Source organism: Bidens hawaiensis, unplaced genomic scaffold, assembly GCF_021521415.1.
Source record: "Bidens hawaiensis isolate Kalapana, Puna unplaced genomic scaffold, B.hawaiensis_p1.1 tig00002717_1, whole genome shotgun sequence".
Lineage (NCBI taxonomy): Eukaryota > Viridiplantae > Streptophyta > Magnoliopsida > Asterales > Asteraceae > Bidens > Bidens hawaiensis.
Genome location: NW_027491146.1, coordinates 295,733 through 319,622, shown reverse-complemented (window position 1 = coordinate 319,622; position 23,890 = coordinate 295,733). Strand labels below are relative to the sequence as shown.

Sequence of the window (23,890 nt, the reverse complement as noted above, 5' to 3'; positions counted from 1 at the left end):
ATATCCATCGCTTCAGAAACCCAAAATTCATCAAAAACACAAATGACTCTTCAAAAAACACTCTGCGCTCCTCAACCAATTTCACTATTCATACGCTAAATCATCAGCTATGAATGACAATTTAAGGTAAATTTACAAAAGGACCCGATTAAACCCCAAAACAACCTACAGTAGGTTGAAGCCACATTTGATTGGCGCTGCTGGTTATATCATTATCATATTGTAGAAGTCTATTCATTTGTGAAGCTGGATAAACAAATTTAAGCTACACAGATTCTAGTTTCAACATTTGGAAGCTATGAGGTAATCTTAGAGTTATTCATGTTAAACAAAATAATTACTCTAGTTAAGAACAATTATTCTATTTATAAAATCAAGTTCTTTAGCAACAAATACGGTAGTTAAACAAAATAATTACTCTGCTTATAAAATAGAGTAATTATATATAAAGTAGAGTAATTATATAATGATTACTGAGTAATAAATCGTATCATCGTTCAAATTTTTTGTTTTCTATTAAATAGAGTAATTACATTGCAAGTAGAGTAACTATAAATTTGGTGATAATTACTCTAATTATTAAATAATTACGCCTATATATAAGAATAATTACTCTAGTTATAAAAATAATTACACTAGTTATACGCTAAAAAAAGCAGTCGATTATACACTCAAAAGTAATTACTCTACTTGTAAAAGTAATTTCACTTTTGTTTTATACGTAATGTAATTTGTCGTGTAAATTGAGTAATTATTGAAATGACTATATCATATGATAGCATGTGTTTCAATAATTACTCTAGTTATACAAGATAATTACACTACTTACAAAAGAATCATAGAGAAATTATGTTTCAATAATTTTGAAACACAATTACTCTACTTATAGTTTCAATTATCTCGTCGCATGATTAAGAACATGTTGTATTGTAAGTAGAGTAATTAACGTGTATAAGTAGAGTAATTATTGAAACAAACTTATTTGCATCATTTGAAAACCTTTGCAAACGCACACTCTGTTATTTCAGTTTTCTATTATTAATAGAAATCTCGATTTGCAAGTTTCAATTCATCAATCAATTACACATGCAAGATTTAGTTGATCAGTTTGTCTAATTTGCCTTCAGGATCAGTCAAATTCACAAGTTTCAATTAGCCCAGTTGATCAATTAGGCGTTGTTCGATTACAAATAGTTTGATATGCAAACAGTCTAATTCGTTAAAGCTTCAAATGATCAATTGCTTATTTACAATTTTGCCACCGTCAATTTTGGAATGTTTCTTCGATTCACACGCTTAGCACCGTAATTTTATTTGTATTTGATCCAAACCATATATATATATATATAGGGAGAGGATCAAGAGAGAACTCCTTCTTAAAGAGAGAACTAGAGAACTAATAAAGAAATATTTTTAATTTAATTAAAAAAATATTTTTAAATTTCCGTTTTTGCCATTATTCTTATATTTTGTTACCATTTACTCGAAAAATATAAAAAAAAATAAAAAAAACTCGTTGTAGTGCACATATGCAATATATCGACTTTTTTTTATTGCATATGTGCACTAATGTGTATTTTGATATGTGCAATAATGTTGAATAGCATATATGAAATTTTTTATATTGTATTAGTGCAATAGTGTTATATTATATACAAAAATACCAAAAAAACAATATAGTGCATATGTGCATTAGTGTTGTATTACGTATATACGATAGTTTGTTTTGAGTACAATTATAAATGTTTGTATTTGCATATATTCAATAGTGTGTATTATATAATGCAATTGTGTTGTATTATATGCAATAAAACACTATTGTATATATGCAATACACATTAGTGCACATATGCACTACATCACCGGTTTTTTTTATTATTATTTTTATAAGGAACAATATCATCTTATTAGGAAAGAAAAAAAATCGCAAAATACTTTTTTTTTAAAAGTTAAAAATAGTTTTTATTAGTTCTCTAGTTCTCTCTTTAAGAGGAATTCTCTCTAGATCCTACTCCTATATATATATATACATATGTATATATATACACATATATATATGTATATATATACATATATATATGCATATAAAAGAATTTAGTGAATCATGAAATGAATAATAATAATAATAATAGTAAAACACATACGTAAATAACTATATATCGATATCTCTTCTCTTTATTCTAATAAAGTAAAATAGCCGTGGACACTTGTTATTTTTTGGTTAATTCTTACAATTTTTCCCCTTCAAAACTAAGATCTTAATAAATCCTAATATATGTAATAAATCAATAATTATTCACTTTACTTTAAACTATATATATATTATATCTATATATTTTCATAAAAATAAATATTAACATATTATTTTACTATATATTCCAAAATACTTGGTGAAATCCAAAAATCAACAACAAACCATGTTTTTCAAAGATTGAAAAGAATATAATTTCAAATATTAACATTAACATATTATACTATGTAAATGTAAATTGTAGAAGATTGTAAAGAAAAACAAAACTCGAATATGTTTTCATTTTACAAAGTATTTTTTTAATCATTAAATTATAAATATATGCTTAAAAGTTGATCCATTTTTTTTAAATCAATCCATTTATCTATTATCATTATTATTATTGTTGTAAATTGTCATATAAATTTACAAATTATAAACACATGCTTTAAATCTATCTGTTTATTTTTTCATTTATTTTATTAAGCTATATATATGTTAAAATGTAAAGATAGTATATACGAATCACTTTCAAACATAACAAAGTTTATCATATTTAATTTCTTAGTTTTCTTTATAAAGGATTGTTTCAGGTTTTTTGTGAAACTTAAATTTGATTTTTATGGGTCAAAAGTTGATAAATTTATTTTATGGTACAAGTTAACTACATTTAGTTTAAATACAGGCAAAGAGCATTCCTTAGACCATTATTAAATGACTGTAACATGCCAGAAAATGATTAAACAATCACACAAGATATACTTTTTTTACTTCCAATCATCGGTTTTAAATATTGGCATCAGCTTCGTTATAATCATACACAACCTTTTCTAGATATGCTCATTACCATTATTTAACATCCGCCAACGGGTTAGCATCCTCGCCCAACCACCTTTCAAGCACCAAACACGACCCACCGCCTGTTCGAAAACATATCTTCGTCATGTCGCCTTTGACCAGAAACAATATTCCGACCCCGACGCACGATCGGATACCACCCACACAAACCAACTCTACTTGCGGCAACTAGTTAGAACACTTTGTTTCAAACAGCAAGATAAGGCTTCAAACCACCCAGTATGAACAGCATAACATATATAATTAGCAAATACTACATGTATTTATCAAACCAGTGTTTGCTCAATTGTTAAGTTCTTGCACTTTCAACCAAGGTTGTAAAATTCGCTAGGCGCTCCCGGGGCGGTCGACTAGGGAGTTATGCGGTGTATTCAGGAAGTACTCGAACATGATATTTTATAAAGAAATTAATTTTTTGGAGATTATATATATGTCAAATATTAAAAGTTTACTAAATATTCTACAAAATACAAACGAAAAATACAAAAACAATCAATAATACTTACATATTAGTTCAATAATTTAAGGTTGCCATCTTAAATCAAGAATCATGCCATTCTTTCATGGTGATCATTATGATGAATATGTGATAAATTTGCTTTAATAATGTACGATAGAACAACCCCTACTTCCTAAGTGAATTACCCTATGACAAAGAAGAAAGTAGAATGCATAACTTCATGTCTACCACGAAAATGTCAATTTAAGTAAGCAAGTAGTTTTTGTGAAGTGTTAAGATTTGGATTGACTTCGATTTCTCAAATACCAATTCTAATAACTTCAGGTGCTTATAGTTTATTCACACAACCTCCCCTTGGTTGATTTAGGTAGATTATAATTACACATTCCTTTAACATATGATTCTTTAACTAGTATGATAACCTAATCAATCGTGTTAACAATTTTATTTCAGAATTACCAAAAGTAGAGAAATTGATCATAGCTTGTATCTCATCATTTTTAAGTACAATACAAGGATACATGTTTTGAATAAAATATCAAGATATTCTTTTTACCATTTCTATTTTCCAAGAACATGAATTAATTATGAATGAGTGTTAATCATCAATCTTGAATAAATAATTTAAGATAACAAAACATGTCTCATCAAAGGATAATTGTAAAATAACCATGTACTTCACAAAAACTAATTCCCATATTCAATATGATCATCAATTAGAACAAAGCTTCTTCATATATTTTAGACGGAAAATGGAGGTTTAGCTCATAATGAGCATTATTATGAACATCAAATATAGTGAAGATAACAAACACGTGATTAAACTAGAACAATCTAACCAATATGGATGACACTCCTTTCTTCAATAATGATGGATGATGATGGCAGCCTCCAAGCCTTCTAACTCTCTTATGGAACTTCAACTCAAGTGGAAAGTGGTATTTATTAGTGAGAACTTGTTCTAAACCTCTCTAAGCACACTTGAAACAATGCACATTGCACTCTTATTTATAGGCTGTCTGGAGAGTCAGGCACGCCCCCGTGCTTCATGGGGCATGCCCCGTGTTTTTGGTGTCTGATATATATTTTTTTTGTCTTTTCTAAAAGGTGACCACGCCACACTGCACCGCTTTCTTCTCCAAGGTCAAAAAAATCGGGATCGGCCCTAGGCGGTCCAACTCGGACCTAGGTGGCTCTACTCGGCCTAGGCGGCCCAACTTAGTCTTAACAAAATTTTGACTTGTATTAAAAAAACCCAATTTCTCCAAGAGCCCACCATTGTTTTTTTTCCTTTTCATGCTAAGACGTAACTGATGTATATAAAAATATATATCTTTTAAGCATCAAATAATCTTCAAAGATGCATATTTTACCATATTATCTAGATCAAATAACTACTATTTATGTTATTTTCTATTTTCGGGTATATTCCAATCTTAATAAAGAAACAAGTGAGAAATGTGAAGAAAAACAAAGAAAATTAAAGAAAAAAGCTAAACACACCCCACATTTCGGGCAGCACACCCTCATGTTTCTCTATACATTAAAAGACAAAACCCTGGCATGTCCAGGTGTCCAGCAGGTTTTGTCTTTTTGTATCAAGGTTTTGTCTTTTAATGTATAGAGAAACATGAGGGTGTGCTGCCCGAAATGTGGGGTGTGTTTAGCTTTTTTCTTTAATTTTCTTTGTTTTTCTTCACATTTCTCACTTGTTTCTTTATTAAGATTGGAATATACCCGAAAATAGAAAATAACATAAATAGTAGTTATTTGATCTAGATAATATGGTAAATATGCATCTTTGAAGATTATTTGATGCTTAAAAGATATATATTTTTATATACATCAGTTACGTCTTAGCATGAAAAGGAAAAAAAACAATGGTGGGCTCTTGGAGAAATTGGGTTTTTTTAATACAAGTCAAAATTTTGTTAAGACTAAGTTGGGCCGCCTAGGCCGAGTAGAGCCACCTAGGTCCGAGTTGGACCGCCTAGGGCCGATCCCGATTTTTTTGACCTTGGAGAAGAAAGCGGTGCAGTGAAGTGCCGAGGAGCGTCTAGGCGCCGAGTACTCAACCAAGGCGGCCAAGTTTTACAACACTGGTTTCAACACAAATCAAATTCACTGGTTCGATCCCAACTTACAACATTTTCTCTTTTTCTAAACTTACCCATTGGTTTAGTTAATAAATATTTATGAAAATTTCATTCAGCATAACAAACAAGTTGTTTTATGGGTTAGACTTCATGGTTGCTAAATGAAAGGCCAAGGTTTTAAATGCTGTGGCTAACATTTTTTTAATTAACATTTTACCCTTTAAAGTATTTATCAATAATTACCTTCACACACTATATTATGATTTTTTTTAAAGCGTATAAAGAAGAGATATCGACTTGGGTAATTAATACGCATTTTTTTTCTTAAACAAAGTAAATGACCCCATTTAAAATAAACATTAAGAAAACCCATAATATTATCATATATACGAATAAGATAAAATCAAACTTTAATCTTTCGATAAAAAGAAATATACTTATGGCCTTATGAGCTACATGAGCACAATGTACGTTGATTAAAAGAGCGTAGCGTATATTACTAATCTGCGTAAGACAACTAATCAACAAACAAGGTACAAATCCTTACCCCTCTCCTTTGTTATCTGTTTCGGCTATAATAAATCCTATTGACTAACGCCTGGAACTCTTAACAGCTTTGGATTTTTGTTCGTTTCATGTTTCTTACGATTGTTTTTTTTCACTACAACAAGACCTTTGAAGCCTATACGTTCCAGGAAAGTAATATGAATTTTGAACATCATGGAAAATAGAACTTTGATAACGTATCTGGGCGTGGTGGATACGCTGTGGTACATCCTATATATAAACACTTGGATAGATTATCAAGGTACCATTAACCAAGATGTCCGGGTTTCATGTTACGCTTTGTATTCCAGCATGTTATACGTTGGTCAGTAATATATTAACTGTCTGGTCATTCAAATTCAGATTATATATCTTTTTATTGTTATTGAACTTGGCCTTGATAGCATGCCATAGAATTATGACAATGTTGTATTCATTATCGCATGTCCAATATTAAGATTGATTATGTATTTGCTTTGACGCTTTGAGAGTGTGCTTTAGAATTGTTGTTGTAGTACCGTTTCGGTTATTGTATTTTGTTACTCGAGCATGTTCCTACTTGTGGGGGTGACCATAAGAACTATATTATGGCATCAAGGGCGTGGCACAGGCCGTGACAGCGAGCCTAAATCACATCTCTTAAGGGCAAGTGTGGCCCATAGCTATTAGGAGGCATATGGATCGTAACTAGTTTATATGGATATGTATGGTATGTTGGTGGATGGTTAAGTGTATGCCAGCACCGCCATCGCACTATTGGTTGCATAGTTATGTAGTGCTATTGATGTGCGATGTGTGGTGATAGTAATTTATGAAAAGCTTGTTTAAGTTTTTCAGAAAGTTGTTCACATAATGTCTAGTTTTAAATTTATAAAAATGATAACTATCTTAAATAAACCATACACAAGTAGACAAGTGTACCTATCGTATATATAGTAAAGTATAGGTAAGAACCAAGTATCGGTCCATGGACACACTTGTTTGATTTTTACTACTAAATCTTTGTATTTAATTTAACCGGAGGTAAACATCATAGTTGTTTTGGTTTGATAAGCAAGTTTTAAAGGAAATTTAAATGCATAAATTAAAAAATATTTTTGTGTTTTTATATTTTTAAGCTAAGTGATCAATGATAAAAGTGTATCATCTTGGTTATAACTCCTCTTAATTTGGTTTAACAATTATTTGGTAACCATGTGATGTAAGCTTGCTATGGTGATTAATGTGAGAATAACACCTTATTTTTATGTCATGTTATTGCATGATAATTAAAAAAAGAAGTATGCATAACTTCATAACCTCCATTAAAACATCATTTTATGTAAGCAAGTGGTTTATAATAAGTATCTATAAGATAGCTTAATTTAAAGATGAGACAATCCCTTAATTACTAAGTGAATTGCCCTTGATATTTTAGTAAAAATAACCTTTGTATTATATTTAAAATACCAATTAAGATTAGTTAAGTTGTAAATGATTAACCTTGAATTATCAATTATTTACCCACACAACTCTTGAACAATTATAGAACTCATGTAATAACCACCCAAGAGTTGTTTAAAATAAGTTATGTGCACACTAACTTGACAATTAATTAACCGATTTTAGTGAATGAACATCAACAATGTGTTTTCATAACATTGTCAATAATTCCCATTTAAGATGATCAATTACTACTAATACTCCATTTGGTCCATATTAATATTAGGATTTATATTTTTTTCCTCAACCAAGCCCTTACAAGAATGACAGTTCCCCAGCTTATCATCAAGCTCGGTACTTCGTGTCTCTTTTAAAGTTCTTTAATTTTTCAATCAAGCCCTTACAAGAGTGGCAGTTCCCCAGCTTATCATCAAGCTAGGAACTTGCTTTCTATTTTAAAGTAATCCAAGGCCTCACAATACTAGCAATTCCTCGGCTTATTGTCAAGCTTGGCACTTGGGGTATCTTTTAAGAGTATTCTAACATTGCTCATCCAGTGATAATTTCGACACAACCTTTACTTATTAAAACCGGTCACATGTTTGACCAATATAATTAAACTTCAATTAAGATTCATTATAAACCAAGATAATACTATGAAAGTTTAGTCAATAATAGACATAATGTTAACCATCAAAGTAATACATACAAACATGATCAAATTAAAACAATCTAACCAATTTGGATGACTAATATTTAATGCGAATGACTTCTTCCAAGAGCTTAATCTCCATAATCTTCAAAGGTTGGATGGATGAGATGATCCCCTTATTAATGGTTGTGAAAGGAGGTGAGTGAAGTGAATTTAATGGTGTTGTAAGGCATATTGAATGTGGAAGATGATCATTCAATTTATAGGCTGGTCTGGGTGCCAAAACATGGCCGTGTTTTGCTAAACACGGCCATGGTGATTTTTTTTGTCATGTTGTAATTAATGCTCTTTATCAGATCATACAGTAAGGGAGTGGACATGGTCGTGATGAGTTGGGCACGATTTTGGTGAGTCCAGTACAATCCAAATTTGTCTTTTCCTCTTATACTTTCAACATGGGGCGTGTTTTGGTAAAACGCAACCATGTTAAGCTCCAGAATCTTCTATTTTTTCTTTTTCTCTTGTTCTTGTTAATATGGGTGTGTTGAGGTTAACATGGCCATGTTTTGTCTTCCTGAATTTTGTCTTTACTTTGTATGCTCTAGGCATGGCCATGTCTTAATTCATCATGAGGTGTGTTGAGTCTGTTTTCACCGTTTTTCTTCGTATATCAGCTCGTTTTATTCACTAGGGCTATATTTACCTATAGACAGAAATTATAAACATTAGTGGTTATTTCTTCTAAAGTAATTGCCGATATTATGATTATTTGGAGATATATTAATGTTGAAAAGATGTATAAGTTATTATACATCAGCTATGTAGCCCCATTTGTATGTTATATATTTCGACTTTGGGTAGCATCCATATGATACGATTTATTTGATTGACTTGCTTTACTTTGCATCATATCATTTTATGTTATGTTATATCTTCATCTATTTATACTTGTTGTAACTTGAGCCTTTTTATCCGTACTGAGAATTCGGCTCATTCCGTAAATTTTCCCTTACACGGGTTACTTTGGGCGGGATTGAGAGAGAAACTAACTTAAGATGCTTATGAAGATTGATATCTAGTGGAATTAATGTCTTTTGTGACGTCAGCCTATTTCAGGTTGGGGTGTTACAGTATGCATATGCAAGTTTTGTCTCGGGCAAGCAATAAAAGATCAACTTTTGCTTGTCGTGTTACAATAACTTATCAATTTAAAGTTTTTGATTCGGTGGAATTCAATGAAAATATAGTCTTAATTTTATTCTTAATGTGTTTTATGTTGTAACCTACTAACATTCATTTGATGTTTTGTTGAAGATTCTTGTTATAATACTGTATAAAAGGTTATGACATTTGTTTGAGTGTTATTTATATAGTAAATCATACATAAAGCTTATTCATATTTTATCGCATACGTAAATTAGTGTGTTTTTGCACCTCGACTCTGGTGCACCTCGTGATTGACGTAATTTTTTATGCACCTATAACTTAATTTGGTTTTATATTTTTATTATGTGACTCAACCCCATTCGACCCGGATGAGCTGTAACTTTTTATATATAGCACTAGACAGCCAATCCATGTGTAAAACATTTATGAGTACGTCACTGACCTCAACTCCCATTTTTCCCCAGATCCACTCCTTGTGCATCTTAAGGATATATAACTTTAATAGCAGTATATTTTATTGTCATCTAACATGACATGTGCCTAGTAAGCAAAGAAACCATAATTTTAATCTTTTTCTAAGTACCTTTTTGTTGTAAATTTCTAAATTAGTGTGATGAATTGACGATCATGATCAGTTCCACATGCTCCCCTACTAAAGAAAATCAACATACAGATTGATGCTTCAAGTATGTTTAGAAGCTTTTTGAATCCGAGTACCGTGTTCCAAATTTAGTTTTAGGTTGTATTTTAAAGTGAGACCGTTTCCTAAGCGATGAATTACGACTGATTGCGAGGACTTGTGTCTTTGAGGCGAGGATATGTGTTTTTGTAATCGTTAAAAACGATGACACAGAAAGAAAAGAAAAAATGAAGCAGAGAGATAAAATTTTATTATCTTATAATCGAAAATTACAAAACAAGAAATAAGAAACCTATATATACACACAATACATACACGGCGTATATGTATATAAGGCATGTAAGTTACACAACGTATAACATATATGGTGTATATGTTGTTATACTTATACGCCATGACCCCCCTCAGGTTGGAGGTTGCCCCAACTTGCATAAAAGCGAGTGAAAATGAGATCCTGGTAAGATCTTGGTAAAAATATCAGCAAGTTGATCTTTCGTGTTCGTATGCACCAAAGTCACAAGGCCCTCTTGTAACTTCTAGCAAACAAAATGACAATCTATTTCAAGTGCTTAGTCCGCTCATGAAATACAAGATTCTTGGCAATATAGATTGCAGCCTGACTATCACATTTGAGTGTGACAGGAGTAATGTTTGGAACATTGAACTCCAAGAGAAGTCTCATCAACCATGTAAGTTCGGTATTCACACGTCGAAGAGATCGGTACTCGGCTTCAGCTGAGCTCAAAGAAACAGTAGGTTGCTTCTTAGATTTCTAAGTATCGGAGAGCCCCCAAGGAAAACATAAAAACCACTAACCGATCGACGAGTATTAGGACAAGCTGCCCAATCCGAATCATAGAATGCCTGTAAAGCAAAGGAAGGATTGTTGTTGAAGAATAATCCTTGAGATAAAGTTCCTTTGACATATGAAAGAGTGTTAAGTGCTGCGTTCCAATGAGACATCCTCGGATCTTGCATGAAGGACTCAATAATTGAACAGAAAAGGGAACATCAGGTCTTGTGTGAGTAAGGTAATTAAGTTTACCAGCAAGTTTCTTGTATCGTAAAGAAAGCATGTCCTTAACAAACTTTTGTTGACACATGTAACACCTTTTGTAGTGTAAAGAACCTCCATTCCCAAAAAATAATTGAGACTTCCCAGAACTTTTATTTTGAAAGATGAATCAGGAAATTCTTGAGATTATTGATATCTTCCAAATTATTCCCAGTAACTAAAATGTCATCGACATATATAGCGACACAAACCACTGATGATTCCATAGACTTTGAAAACAAAGCATGATCATTCTTAAAACCACATACCCTCAAGACTTTAATACGGAAGACAATTTCCCATACCATTTTCGAGAAGCCTGTTTCAAACCATATAATGATTTCTGAAGTTTAAGCACTTGATTATCAGGAAGGTGCATACCAAGTGGTGGTAGCATATAGATATCCTCATCTAAATCGCCATGAAGAAAAGCATTATCAACATCAAGCTGTAAAAGAGGCCAACTTCGTTTCGTAGCGACAACTACAAGGCTTCGAATGATGGTCATCTGATAAAAAGAGAAAAAGTTTTATTATAATCAATCCCCCCCTTTTTGAGTATTGCCTCTCACTACCAATCTTTCTTTACAATGCTCAACCATCCCATCTGCTTTGTATTTAAATTTAAACACCCATTTGCATTTAATAGCTTTCTTTCCAGGGGAAGATCAACAACAACCAAGTATTAGTATTTTCAAGAGCCTGAAACTCAGCTTTCATGGCATCTTGCCATTCAGATATGCCGGCAGCTTCCTTATACGAAGTAGGCTCATGTAAATCAAAGATCGCTTGGGTGAGAGACTAACCGGAAGGAAGAAAATGAGAAGAGAAGAGCAAGAGATAGGAGAGGAGCATGAATTAGTGACAGTATGGAAACAATGATGAGAAGATTCAGAGTTATTACAAACATAGTCATTTAAGTATGAGGGCGGAACAGAAGTTCTCGAAGATCTTCGAACAGGTTCAATAGGATCATTAGGAAGAGGATCAGGAATAGAAACGGAAGATGGAGGATCAAGAACATGAATAGGAGGAGGAGTAGACGATGGATCATCAAAAAATTGATCGATGAGGTTGATATATGGGAAATGAAGCTTTCTTTGGATTTAGTTATTGAAGAAAACAAAGCTTCAAAGAAAACAATGCCTGTTGATATGATATCCTTGTTTGTGTCAAGGTCATATAATCTGTAAGCCTTTTTACCAAGAGGATAACCCAGAAAAACACAGGGCAGAACCCTTGGTTTGAATTTGTGTCTTCCATGAGATAGTGTGGAAGCATAAGCAAGACAACTAAAAGACTTAATGTGAGCAAAAAAGGTGTCTTTCCTGTTAAGACCACATAAGGGGTTTTATTGTTAAGAATTTCGGTAGGAAACCGATTGATCAAATGTGTTGCAGTTAAAACACAGCCACCCCAAAACTAAACTAAAAACTTAGATTGAAACATAAGAGCCCTTGAGGTTTCAAGCAAATGTTATTTTTTTTCTTTTAACAATATCGTTCTGTTGAGGGATAGCTACACAAGTGTTTGATGAACAATGCCTTTACTCAACAAATAAGCGCTTTGAACAGATACAGATCCTAGTTCAAAAACATTATCAGATCTGATGCATTTCATATTAGTGCCAAACTGGTTGCTAACCATTTCAACAAAGGATTGAAGTACGGGAAAGACATTACTTTTAGTTGAAAGCAAATGTGTCCATCTGGTTCTGATATAATCATCCATGATGGTTAAAAAATATTGAAAGCATTATAAGTAGCTGTATGATAAGCACCCAAAACATCAATATGGAGCAGCTCAAAAATTTTACTCGTGAATATAGTACTAGTAAGAAATGGCAGTTTATGTTGTCTTGCCTTAGGACAAATATCACAATGATCAATAGATTTCAAAGAAGCATTAGAAATGAATGGTAATTTCTTTAGTTTGTAGCTTGGTAAATGACCAAGTCTGTTGTGCCAAGTTTCATAACTTACAATAGAGTTACAAACATTATTCAAAACAAAAGGAGTGACAGGAAATTGCTTAGTGGCCTCGAGGAGGTAAAGTCCAATAGAGTTACAATAGGCATATCACCAAGAACCTGTGGGTTCTTCAAAGAAGGGGCCTGCAAGACACACGTGTTTTAGAGAAAAGAACTATACCATCAGTATCATAACATAATCTTAAACAGAGAGAAGATTATTTCTAAAATGTAACACTAAAAGAACTTTTGACAATGAAATATGATCAGACAAATGAACAATCCCATATTGATGGACTGTGACAGATGTACCATTAGGAAGAGTGTTTTTTTTTTTGAGAAAATAAACACTAGAAAACAAATTTTGATTGTGGCACATATGATCATTAGCACCGGTGTCAATGGTCCATTTGGAATAATATTTTGAAGAATTGCAAGGCATTATACCTCGGAAAGATTCCTGATTGACGGTTGTGGCATTGTTAGCAGCATATGTTGTTGAAGTATCAGGTTGAACTTTAGATTGCTGCAATAAAGCCATCAAATCATGATAATTTTTTCTAGGTCATTCCTTGCTGCTGTTTAGACTGACTTTGACCACTTTTTCCTTGATCTTCAGCAAGGTTAGCAAACTTCTTTCCTTTGGTGAACTTGAAATCTTTGGGAAAGCCTGTCAGTTTATAGCATTTGTTTACTGAATGCCCATTTCTCTTGCAGTGAGTGCACTGTTGGAAATTTATGTTAAATGAATGGATATTTTATTTAGTGAAATATGAATGAAACTCTTAATATGGTGAATTAAAAATAAACTCTTGGCTAGAGTTTTATTCATGTCACTTGATGATATTTATTAAAGTTTATGTCTCAAATTAAGTGAGACCTTTCACTCATCCATGTTTATTGCATAAATTTGCCTAAAGAAAAAGAAGAGAAGTTGGGAATAAAAATGATGATCATCAAAAGCAAACCTAAATATATTTCATTTCCATGGAATATTGTAGAGGAGAACTCTCTAAACTTCATCTTCATATTATCAAGTTCTATCACACTAAAGAATCCGGTGTAGCCTCGGGCCCGTAGCCTTCCCCGGCAGCACACACTGTTCCGGTTGTTGTACCATAGGAGACAGACGGCTCTTTAGTAGAGACCTGAAATCTGTTTTAAGGGAAGCGTATTGAATACGTGCCTCAACCACGCTCAATATATATTGTTTTGTTCATCTTTTGTTGCAGTTAATGGAGTTAGCCACATCAAGTAAAAATTAAGACGAATGTGAAGATACTCAACGAGTGAAAGACTCGAGTCAAGGAGTTTCTGTTGAAGTTCTCATCAAAGACATCAACATAAATCTTTATATTAATATAAATTGTATTTTATTTTATTTCCTTTTTGGTTGTGTATACGGTATTGTACTACGGTATTTCTCTTGTATAACGAGAGTATCGTTATACTTATATTATTTTTATTATTTTTAAATAATATTGTGACCCATGTCCTACATGCACACCAAAGTTTTCCTGTTTTCCCCTGTTCCTTTATTGGTAGGACCTCCACTGCTTGCATTCATAAACATAGAAGATGCACTGAAATCAGTGGTGGTGTAAATTTTCTTTTGCTTCTCATCTTGCAATAGAATACCATATGCACGATTGATAGAAGGAAGAGGCCGCATCATCAGAATGTAACTTCTGATCGTGCTATCACTAGGATTAAGGCCAACAAGAAATTGTATTAACCTTTAATCCTCATCTCCCTTAGCAAAAAAAAATGAGCAGCTCCACAAGTGCATGAAGAAATGGTATTTATTGCATTCAGCTCATCCCAGTTTGACTTCATTTTGGCAAAATAGGTAGCAATATCATTGCTTCGTTGAGTAAAATGGCAAAGGTTCTTTTGCAACCGATAAAATTTTGCACCATTTTCCTGACCATAACAAGAATTAAGCTCATTCCAAAGAATCTGAGCAGTTTCAGCATACAAAACACTATCACTGATGTCACGAGTTAGAGTGTTAAGGATCCATGAAATCACCATGTCATTACAATGCTGCCAAACTGTCGGTTGTTGCTCGTTCTCCGGCATGGCTAAATAAAGTGTTGTTGATGAAACCGAGCTTGTTTTTTTAGCTGATAGAGCAATCGCCATTATTGTTTCCCAAGCTCTGAAACCAATACCATCAAAGAATTTGGAAATGACGATCATACCGGGATGATCAGAAGGGTGAAGGTAAAGAGGATTCGAGGAATCAATGGTCACATTTTGAACAACAAAATTGCTCGAGACTGCCATTTGAAAACACATTAAAACGAAACAAACGCACGAAAAGAAGAACACGCTTATACAAGAAACAACTTATACGCCGTATAACCTTATGCGGCGTATAAGGTATGAAGAGATATGTGGTGTATAAGTCAAAAGATTTATGCGGAGAAGAAAGACTTATACAGCGTGAAAGAAACTTATACGGCATATAAGTATAGCATGAACACTTTTTGACAAGATTTAGTGAAAGAAAGAAGATGAAAAGACATGACATATTGAGAAACAGTTCAAAACTAAGAGTATGCCAAGTTGTGAAGTTTTGATGAGATTTGAACGGCTAAATTTTCTGGAATGAAGAAAATAGGTAGAGAAAAAGATGAAAAAGAATGAAACGAACGAAAATGATGAAGGAACGATCAATTCCCGAACAAACACGAGAATGATCAGAGAAAAATATCAAAAGATGGAGAGAGAAAACCAGCAAAACGAGAGAAACCAGTTGAAACAAAGAGCGGGACTAAAAACCTTGCTCTGATACCTTGTAATCGTTGAAAATATAACACAGAAAGAAAAGAAGTGAAGCAGAGAGAGAATTTTATTATCTTAGAATTGAAAATTACAAAACAAGAAACCTATATATATGCACAATACATACACGACGTATATGTATATGCAGCATGTAAATTACACGTCGTATAACATATACGGCATATATGTTTTTATACTTATACGCTCGCTCACAGTTTTCAAGGCAAGTAGTTAGTATATATTCACTCATTTTTCGTTTTCACCACAAAACCGATTTTTCATCTCTTATTTTTCACCACATAACCGATTTTTGAACTCTTTCATCTAGTTATTTCTACTAAACATAATCATCTAAATGAAGAACGATTACTCGCCTGTATAAAACCGAATTTTCATCTCTTGTATAAAATTTTCACTCATTTCTTTTCACCACAAACCCATTTTTCATCCCTTTTCTTTCACCATATAACCGATTTTTGAAGTCTTTTATCAAGTTATTTCTATTAAGCATCATCATCAAACACCATCAAAAGAAATAGATAATTTTGTAAGCTAAAATGTTACTAGAATGAATGTCTAATTTCAGGGCTGGCTCTAAAGGATGTGTCATGTGGGTGCTAGGCCGTGGCACTTTTATTTGGGAGCACAAACATTTTTAAAATTCGGCGATTTTATATATAGAATACCTGAATCCTTGTAACTTCACTATTTTTATAATACTTAGATATCTTTTAGACCCACTTTTTTAAATTACCCAAAAACTTATAGGGGTCATTGAAAATTGAAAGACCCATTAGTAACCTTTAATTGATCAATAAAGGTTAAATAAATAATAATAAAAAAAAAAGAAACGAATAAGCTAGATAACGAAGTCGATTTCGAACACCAGCAGTCATGGTAGCTTTTGCAGAAAAGAGTTTTTCAAAATTATATTTATTGAAATCTTATTATTTACGATCCAAAATGCCCAAGAAAAACTTAGCGGGTTGACGATGCTAGCTATCGAAAACGAAATATTAGAGCATAAACTGCGAAGAATTGATTAACCAGTTTGTTATCAAAAATGTTAGAAGAGACAAATCCTCGGTTATTAACCAATTCAGTATGTCACAAACTCATTTTAATACGATGATTTCGCTCATTATTTTATTTATTGGTATAACTTTGATCGACGTATAAAAATGTGTATATTATTTAGTATGTTAAGACTTAAGGGGCATATTTTTCTGAACATTTCTGGCTTGGCCAGGTCATGCGAAATCCCTGGGACGGCCCTGTCTAATTTAATGTGGTGATCATGGTCAGTCTCCTTGTTCTACAACCTTTTGAGGCTTCTCTAAACAAACTCCAAATACAGAGCTGACTCTAAGTAATGGGTTCCAAATTTAGCTATAGTCCGGCAAGTCCTCACCCTAGGTCCTCGCTAGCTGTTTTGATTAGTTAAAACGAATTTAAACAAAGTTCTTGAATTAGAACCCGTTATGACCTAAACCTGACCCAAACCCGTTAACAAAGGGTGGCATTTCTCAAAAGACAATAAGATGGATACAACCACATCTACCATTAATAAGAACAAGCAAAAAGCAGATACCTTCGATCAGTCTACAAAACACTCAGTACTCAAAACAACGTTATTGACCAAAAAAATCAACGGTTTAGTGCCGAGTTTCGTTCACATGCTTATTTCAAACTGGAATTACAATAATGCTTTTGTCCTTCGCAATCGATACAAAGTGTGACTTCACTTCACTTCTGCAGCCTTAATGATGTCAATAAATTCCGGCTACAATACAAACACAAGGAAAACAATGAGTCAGGTATTTAGTTTCGACTCCCCACATGATTTAAAGATAACAAATACCCAAAACACCCTTAGCATTAGTGTTAGCATTAGTGGTCCCAAAAATGGGTTATCAGGTAGTTTAAAATTTTAATATCAAAGATTCCAATCAAATACAATTTCCGGTGCGAGCATTATTTCATTTGCTTTCTCATATCCTAATTAAGCTTTAAAAAAGGGTATAAATGTCATGAAAAAATAAACGTGTACATTTTATATTACGATATTTTGTGGGGTAAATATGATGTTATACTACCAAGTTTTGAGGGTAAATTATCCAGATGTAAAAAAAAAAAAAAAAAAAAAAAAAAAAAAAAAACTAGCAATTGAACACAAAAGACCATTTTGTCCGGTATATATTGAATAGGGTGTATGAGACTGTAGCCATTTGATTTGGATACTATCGATCCGTTTTAGCTAAATATAAGGAACACGTCAAACAGGCCAGCAACCCAAAATGTATAGCAACCCCGTGAGTTACTTTTATAAAAAGATTAGATTATTAGTTAAAATACTTAAAAATTTGTAGCTAGATTTAGAACATTAACTGTGTATAAATATATTTGAACAATACGTGTTTTAAAGTTCAACCCTAACCATACCTGTTTTGACCCATAAAAAAATTAACCATTTTGTTTTAACCCATTTTCTAAACCAGCCGGTTTCGGGCGATAGTTACCTTGAGAGAAGCTCCACCAACCAAGAAACCATCAACATCTGGTTGCCCTGCCAACTCCTTGCAGTTGGAACCACTCACAGATCCTGTCATGAAGAGTTTGAACGTAAAACAACAAATTAGTTTCTCTAATAAAAATTCATAGCTAATAATGCCATACTAATAAAAAAAGATACTTATAATATTACAATTATACACAACAAATTTCATAAAGTATATTTTGTGCACAATTAATTTCTAGAAAAAAATACTTTAATGGTTGGTTAAAAAAATGAAGTGTCATTACATTTGAACCTTTTGGTTAACTTTGTATTAGTGTCTCAAATAATCAGATATTTCACTTGCATATCGAAACACCATCATGAAACACATATTTATAACAGCATATTATTGGTTTGGTGATTATTCAATATCACATGACTGGCTTTCATGGTGATTGTTACACTGGCCTATAACTTATACATTCCATTTTTATAAATGAAATAAGAAACTAATAATGAAGAGACTCAACAGTCCCTCTAGACTGACAAGAATATAAGAAAAATCACAGTATGACTACATGAGAGAACGATATTAACATACCTCCATAGATGATCCTGGTTGTAGCAGCAACTTCAGCACTGATGTTTTCCTCGAACCATTTCCTTAGCCCGGCATGCACCTGTTACAGTTCAGTAACACAATTTAAATGGTCTCAAACATGTATATGTAACACACATGTATGTGCATGCATATGTGTAAACTAATTTAGGAAAAACTTACTTCTTGGGCCTGAGCCGGACTTGCAACCTTTCCAGTTCCAATAGCCCAAACTGGCTCGTAAGCCAAAACCACATTATCCCAGCTTGAGATCTTGTCTGCATTAAAAAAAATACCATTATAAAAAAAGAGCATTAAAATTTATTTGATGCAAATAAATATGAAAAACTTGTATCAAAATTAAAACTAGGGGTGTGCATGAACCGAAAGATCCGAACCCAAACAAGGACCAACGTTTGATTTTATGTTTTCGTAAAAACCAAACTTCGGATTCGGTTATGGTTTTGCATGTCATTAAAACCAAAAAAAACCCACTGAACCGAATTTATAGATTCTCAATTTTTTAATTTTGAATTTTAAATAATTTATAAGAATTTAATGAATAGTAAATAACCCAAATACATGTATCATATTCAATTAATTATCAATTAACAAAAAGATTTGGGCCGAAAATCATTATTTTGGGCTAAGTTTTTTTGCTCAAAAAATTTTAAGCCCAAATGGCAAAATCGAAAAAACTAAAACCAAATGGTTTTTAAAAACTCAAAAATCAAAATTCAGTTTTGTTTCGGTTTCAGCCCAAAACCGACCCATGCACACCCATATAAAAACAACCTTGCTAGTCAAGCAGACAGCACTAAGACAAATAAAATCGCAAAACATTTTTGTTTCAACAACAATTTAACTTTTTGAACAAATGATTAAATATATACCAGCAATTGCCTTGGTTTGTGCAGCAACAACGTCCATGGTGGTTCCAGCTTCTCGCTGCTCAAGAGTTTCTCCAACACAAGCAATCACCTTCAAGCCTTGAGAAAGAGCATATGCAACTTTGTCTCCAACAAACTGAGTTAAAACAAAGCAACCATAGTTGACTTGATTGACTTAATTTGATTATTGCTATTTGAAAGGTTATTTTATAAAAGAATGCATACCTCATTTGATTCATTCAATAGGGCTCTCCTTTCAGAATGACCTAGAATGACCCATGGGACGCCCAAATTGGCGAGCATCTCAGCACTACGCATATAGAAAACCAACTTCAATATTTCATTTTTTCAAGTGAGGTTGCAAACAAACCGAATGTTCAGTGAACCGTTCAGCAGGAAGTTCGTTTATGTCGTCTAATTAATAAACGAACAAACAGAGCAGAGGTTTTTGTTCATTTACTTAAACAAACGAACATGAGCACATGTCTTGCTCGTTAATTTATGTTCAAGAATGTTCATTTACCTTCGTTCATTTAAATTCATTTATGTCCATTGCTTGCTTGTTTAAGTTCGTTCATTTACGTTCGTTAGTATATTCATTTCATGTTCTAGGCCAAATACAACTTACTATAATTTTAATAACTTTTTAGGCCCGACAAATTGTTGTTCATATTTACTAGTTCAATTATTTTCGTGAACCATTCGTTTATACTGTTAAGAACGACCATAAAAAGAACACAAACACGTTACAAATTCGTTTATACTGTTAAGAACGAACATAAAAAGAACACAAACACATTAAATTTTTTTAACGAGAGAACGAAAGAAACCCCCCCCCCCCTCTCATTTAGTCGTTTGTTCAGTTAAAGTTAAACGAACGAACACGAACATGCTCCGTTCATCCTCGTTCGAACTGTTTAAACAATATATGATCTTTGAAAGGAATCATCTGAAAATTAAGGTTAGACTAGCAATGAATTGCAAATAATGCAACGAGACATACCTAACCTCACCGGTGAATGCACCACCTTTCTTAACCCAGCAATTTTGGGCTGCAACTTGGATCTCAGGCCTCAATTCACTTTTAACAGTGGTAAGAAACACAAAAGGAGGGCTAACCACCACCTCTGCAAGAACAAAGTGTTGTTGAACATTTAAAATCCAATAATGCAAATACCTTACAAGAAGCACTAGAGGAACTCAAAACAGTTGTCACATAAAACTATCTGTTTGTAAATGGTGGAAACCCTAGAAACAACACTTTCAATTCTCAACAATGCAACAGTAATGCTGAATACAATGTAACTGCTTACCAACAATGTCGGTTGATGGCAAATCACCAGCATTAAGTGTTGACACAATTTTCTTCACATCCACAACGGTTCCATTCTATCAATGAATAACAAAATTAGGTTTCAAGAGCTATAAGCATATCCTACCATAATGCTAAAATGAAAACACCAAAATTTATAAAACATTTACATTCCAGAAGTGAGGATCGTGCCTCCATCAAAATCTGAGTTACACTTACAGAAACTACATGAACTTTTTTCACAAAATTTCTCAATGTTCAAATTACAAGTCAATATATTTTATTTCCATTTACAAATCCACTACATCATGGAATTAATCAACGATTATTATCTGACAAATTGCAAGAGTGCAGAGATCTATACATAAATATGACAATCATTAAGTTAGTAATTTCAGTGCATTATGTGGATTTCCTTCAAGTAATCCATCCAGAAAATCATTTTGTCAATCTAGTTTCGAATTCAAATTTCAAAATGCACATATTACAGATCGAATTAGTCAAGTAAATTACAAATTTACAAATCAACAAATCAGAACTACTTTCAGTCTATCATGTGATTTTCCTACAAGTGATCCATCCAGAAATCAAAATGTGCGTATCACATATCTAATCAATTAAACCTCAATATGACTACTATTACCGATGTAGATGACATCAGTAAGCAGTAAAGTAAATAACAAATCAAGGAATCAGTACTAGTTTCAATCTATCATGTGATTACATTCAAGTGATCCATCCAGAGCTCATTTCTCAATCTACTTTCAAATTCAAAGCGCGTGTGTTACAGGTCGATTCAATTAAGCCTCGGTACGATCACCGGTACTTAAATCAAACAACAAATTTGAACATAAGCCGATTCGGTTAGGTTACAAAACTTACGATCAAAACTAGTATTCTGTGAAGTCAAATGAGTTCATTAAAAATAATTCCGCATACTGACATAAATAATTACGATTCAAATGTTATAGTGCAACAAATCGGCACTAATTTCAGTATATCGTGTGATTTCATTCAAATAATCCATCCAGAAATCAATTTCTCGATCTAGATTCGTATTCAAAATGTGTGTAACAACAACGATCTGTTCAATTACGCCTCGATCTGACTACCGCTACTTAAATCACACAACATACAGTTAGGTTACAAATCTTACGATCAAAACCAGTACACTACGAAGTCAAATTAGTTCACCAAAACCAAATCTGCTAACTAAACTCAGTAGAAACAGATTCATTGACACAGCTAAAACAAAAGATCAAATCTATCAAATTAACACCGAAACAGACCTAATACTAATCAAATTCAAGTTCATGAGCTTCATTTACAGCAAATCAGTACTAAATTCAGTCTATCATACGATATCATCCAGCGGATAACTCATTTCTCGACCTAATAAATTAAGCCTCGATATCACTACCGTTACTTAAACCGAACAACAGATTTCAGATTTGCAATTACGAATTTACGATCAACACTAGTATACTACTACGAAGTCAAATCAGTTAATCAAAAACACAGAAACAGATTCATCGATACAGTAACAAATAAATAATACTACGATTCAACAATCAGCACTAATTTGAGTATATAAATCAATTTCTCGATCCAGATTCAACGCATCGATTCAATTACGCCTCGATCTGACTACTGATAGTTAAATCGAACAAGTAAGAAGTCAAATTAGTTCATCAAAAAAGAATCTAATTACTAAACTGATGAAAACAATTACGATTAGCAAATGCTATAGTTCAAACTTCAAATCAACAGTTGAAGACCTAAAATAATAATCTAATTCAAGTTCATGTGAGTTGAGATCGTTACGCATTTCCAGTTACCGCCGACGAAGAATTTGCGTCCCATTTTTTTCCGATCGAAAACGACGACGTGGAGAGAAAGAAATTGAAAATATAAATATAAAAGGCTGCAGAGATAAGAAGAGGCTATTTATAGTGAAGCTGTGGTTCACATAGGTGGGAAGAGACGGAAATGCCCTTGGTAAAGGTGGAAGAAGAACTTGTGATGAGCTAGGACACCAGGGGTATAATAGTAAAATGAGGGGTGTCACCGGTTTGTGGTGAGCTTACGGTATTTTCTTGGAGTCCACGTAAAATATGTGGGTAGAGGAATAGAGGATTGGGTTTGCTTGGTGGACTTGGGCCTGGGTTCTTTTCCTTTTTTCCAGGCATAAATGTCATCGAATAAATAGTTATATTTATTTATTATCAGAAATAGTTTTAGAGCCCGTGTTACACACGTGATAATTCAAATTATAAAATTGTAAGTAAAAAAATTAATTACATAGCATATATGAAAAAAAAATGTATTACATCTATGCTTGTATCTATACAATGTGTACATAAATTGATTTTATTTATATCCCAAAATGATTTTTTTAAATGAACTTAATAAAAAAAAATGCCTATGCAAAATCGTATCCGAGAATGCTTCTTTCTATTGAAAAATTCATTTTCGATGTCATATATGTATAATTGAAAGAATTTTGGTTATGAACCAATTTCGAAAATAAGACTTATCATACGATATTAGTTCTAACCACTCAACCTAAATACAAAAAATAAGTTATCTTTATTGATATATTTATCGATTTACCACCCATCAAAGGAAAGTAGGATATTAAATTGTAGCAATGGATGTTCTTCAAGAATTATGTTTTTCTGAGCTACACCATAAAAAAGATTTTGATAAG

General features: G+C 32.7%; 1 protein-coding gene across 1 annotated transcript; it reads right to left on the bottom strand.

Annotated features, from left to right (window-relative positions):
• Positions 1-17,425: 17,425 nt before the first annotated feature.
• On the bottom strand, positions 17,426-23,078 carry LOC143620842 (triosephosphate isomerase, cytosolic-like). The gene is made up of 9 exons (XM_077092438.1): positions 23,005-23,078; positions 21,182-21,257; positions 20,872-20,995; positions 20,094-20,178; positions 19,872-20,004; positions 19,162-19,256; positions 18,982-19,060; positions 18,403-18,485; positions 17,426-17,666 (listed from the first exon to the last, which is right to left on the bottom strand). Exons 1-9 carry the CDS (start codon positions 23,041-23,043, stop codon positions 17,625-17,627), a joined length of 756 nt encoding a protein of 251 aa, XP_076948553.1. The 5' UTR covers positions 23,044-23,078; the 3' UTR covers positions 17,426-17,624.
• Positions 23,079-23,890: the final 812 nt, after the last annotated feature.

Coding starts and splice junctions, on each gene's coding strand:
- LOC143620842 (XM_077092438.1), bottom strand. CDS start 23,043: ATGGGACGCAAATTCTTCGTCGGCGGTAACTGGAAATGC. Junction 20,179..20,871: donor GCATTCACCGGTGAGGTTAG/GTATGTCTCGTT, acceptor CTATATGCGTAG/TGCTGAGATGCTCGCCAATT. Junction 20,005..20,093: donor TATTGAATGAATCAAATGAG/GTATGCATTCTT, acceptor GTTTTAACTCAG/TTTGTTGGAGACAAAGTTGC.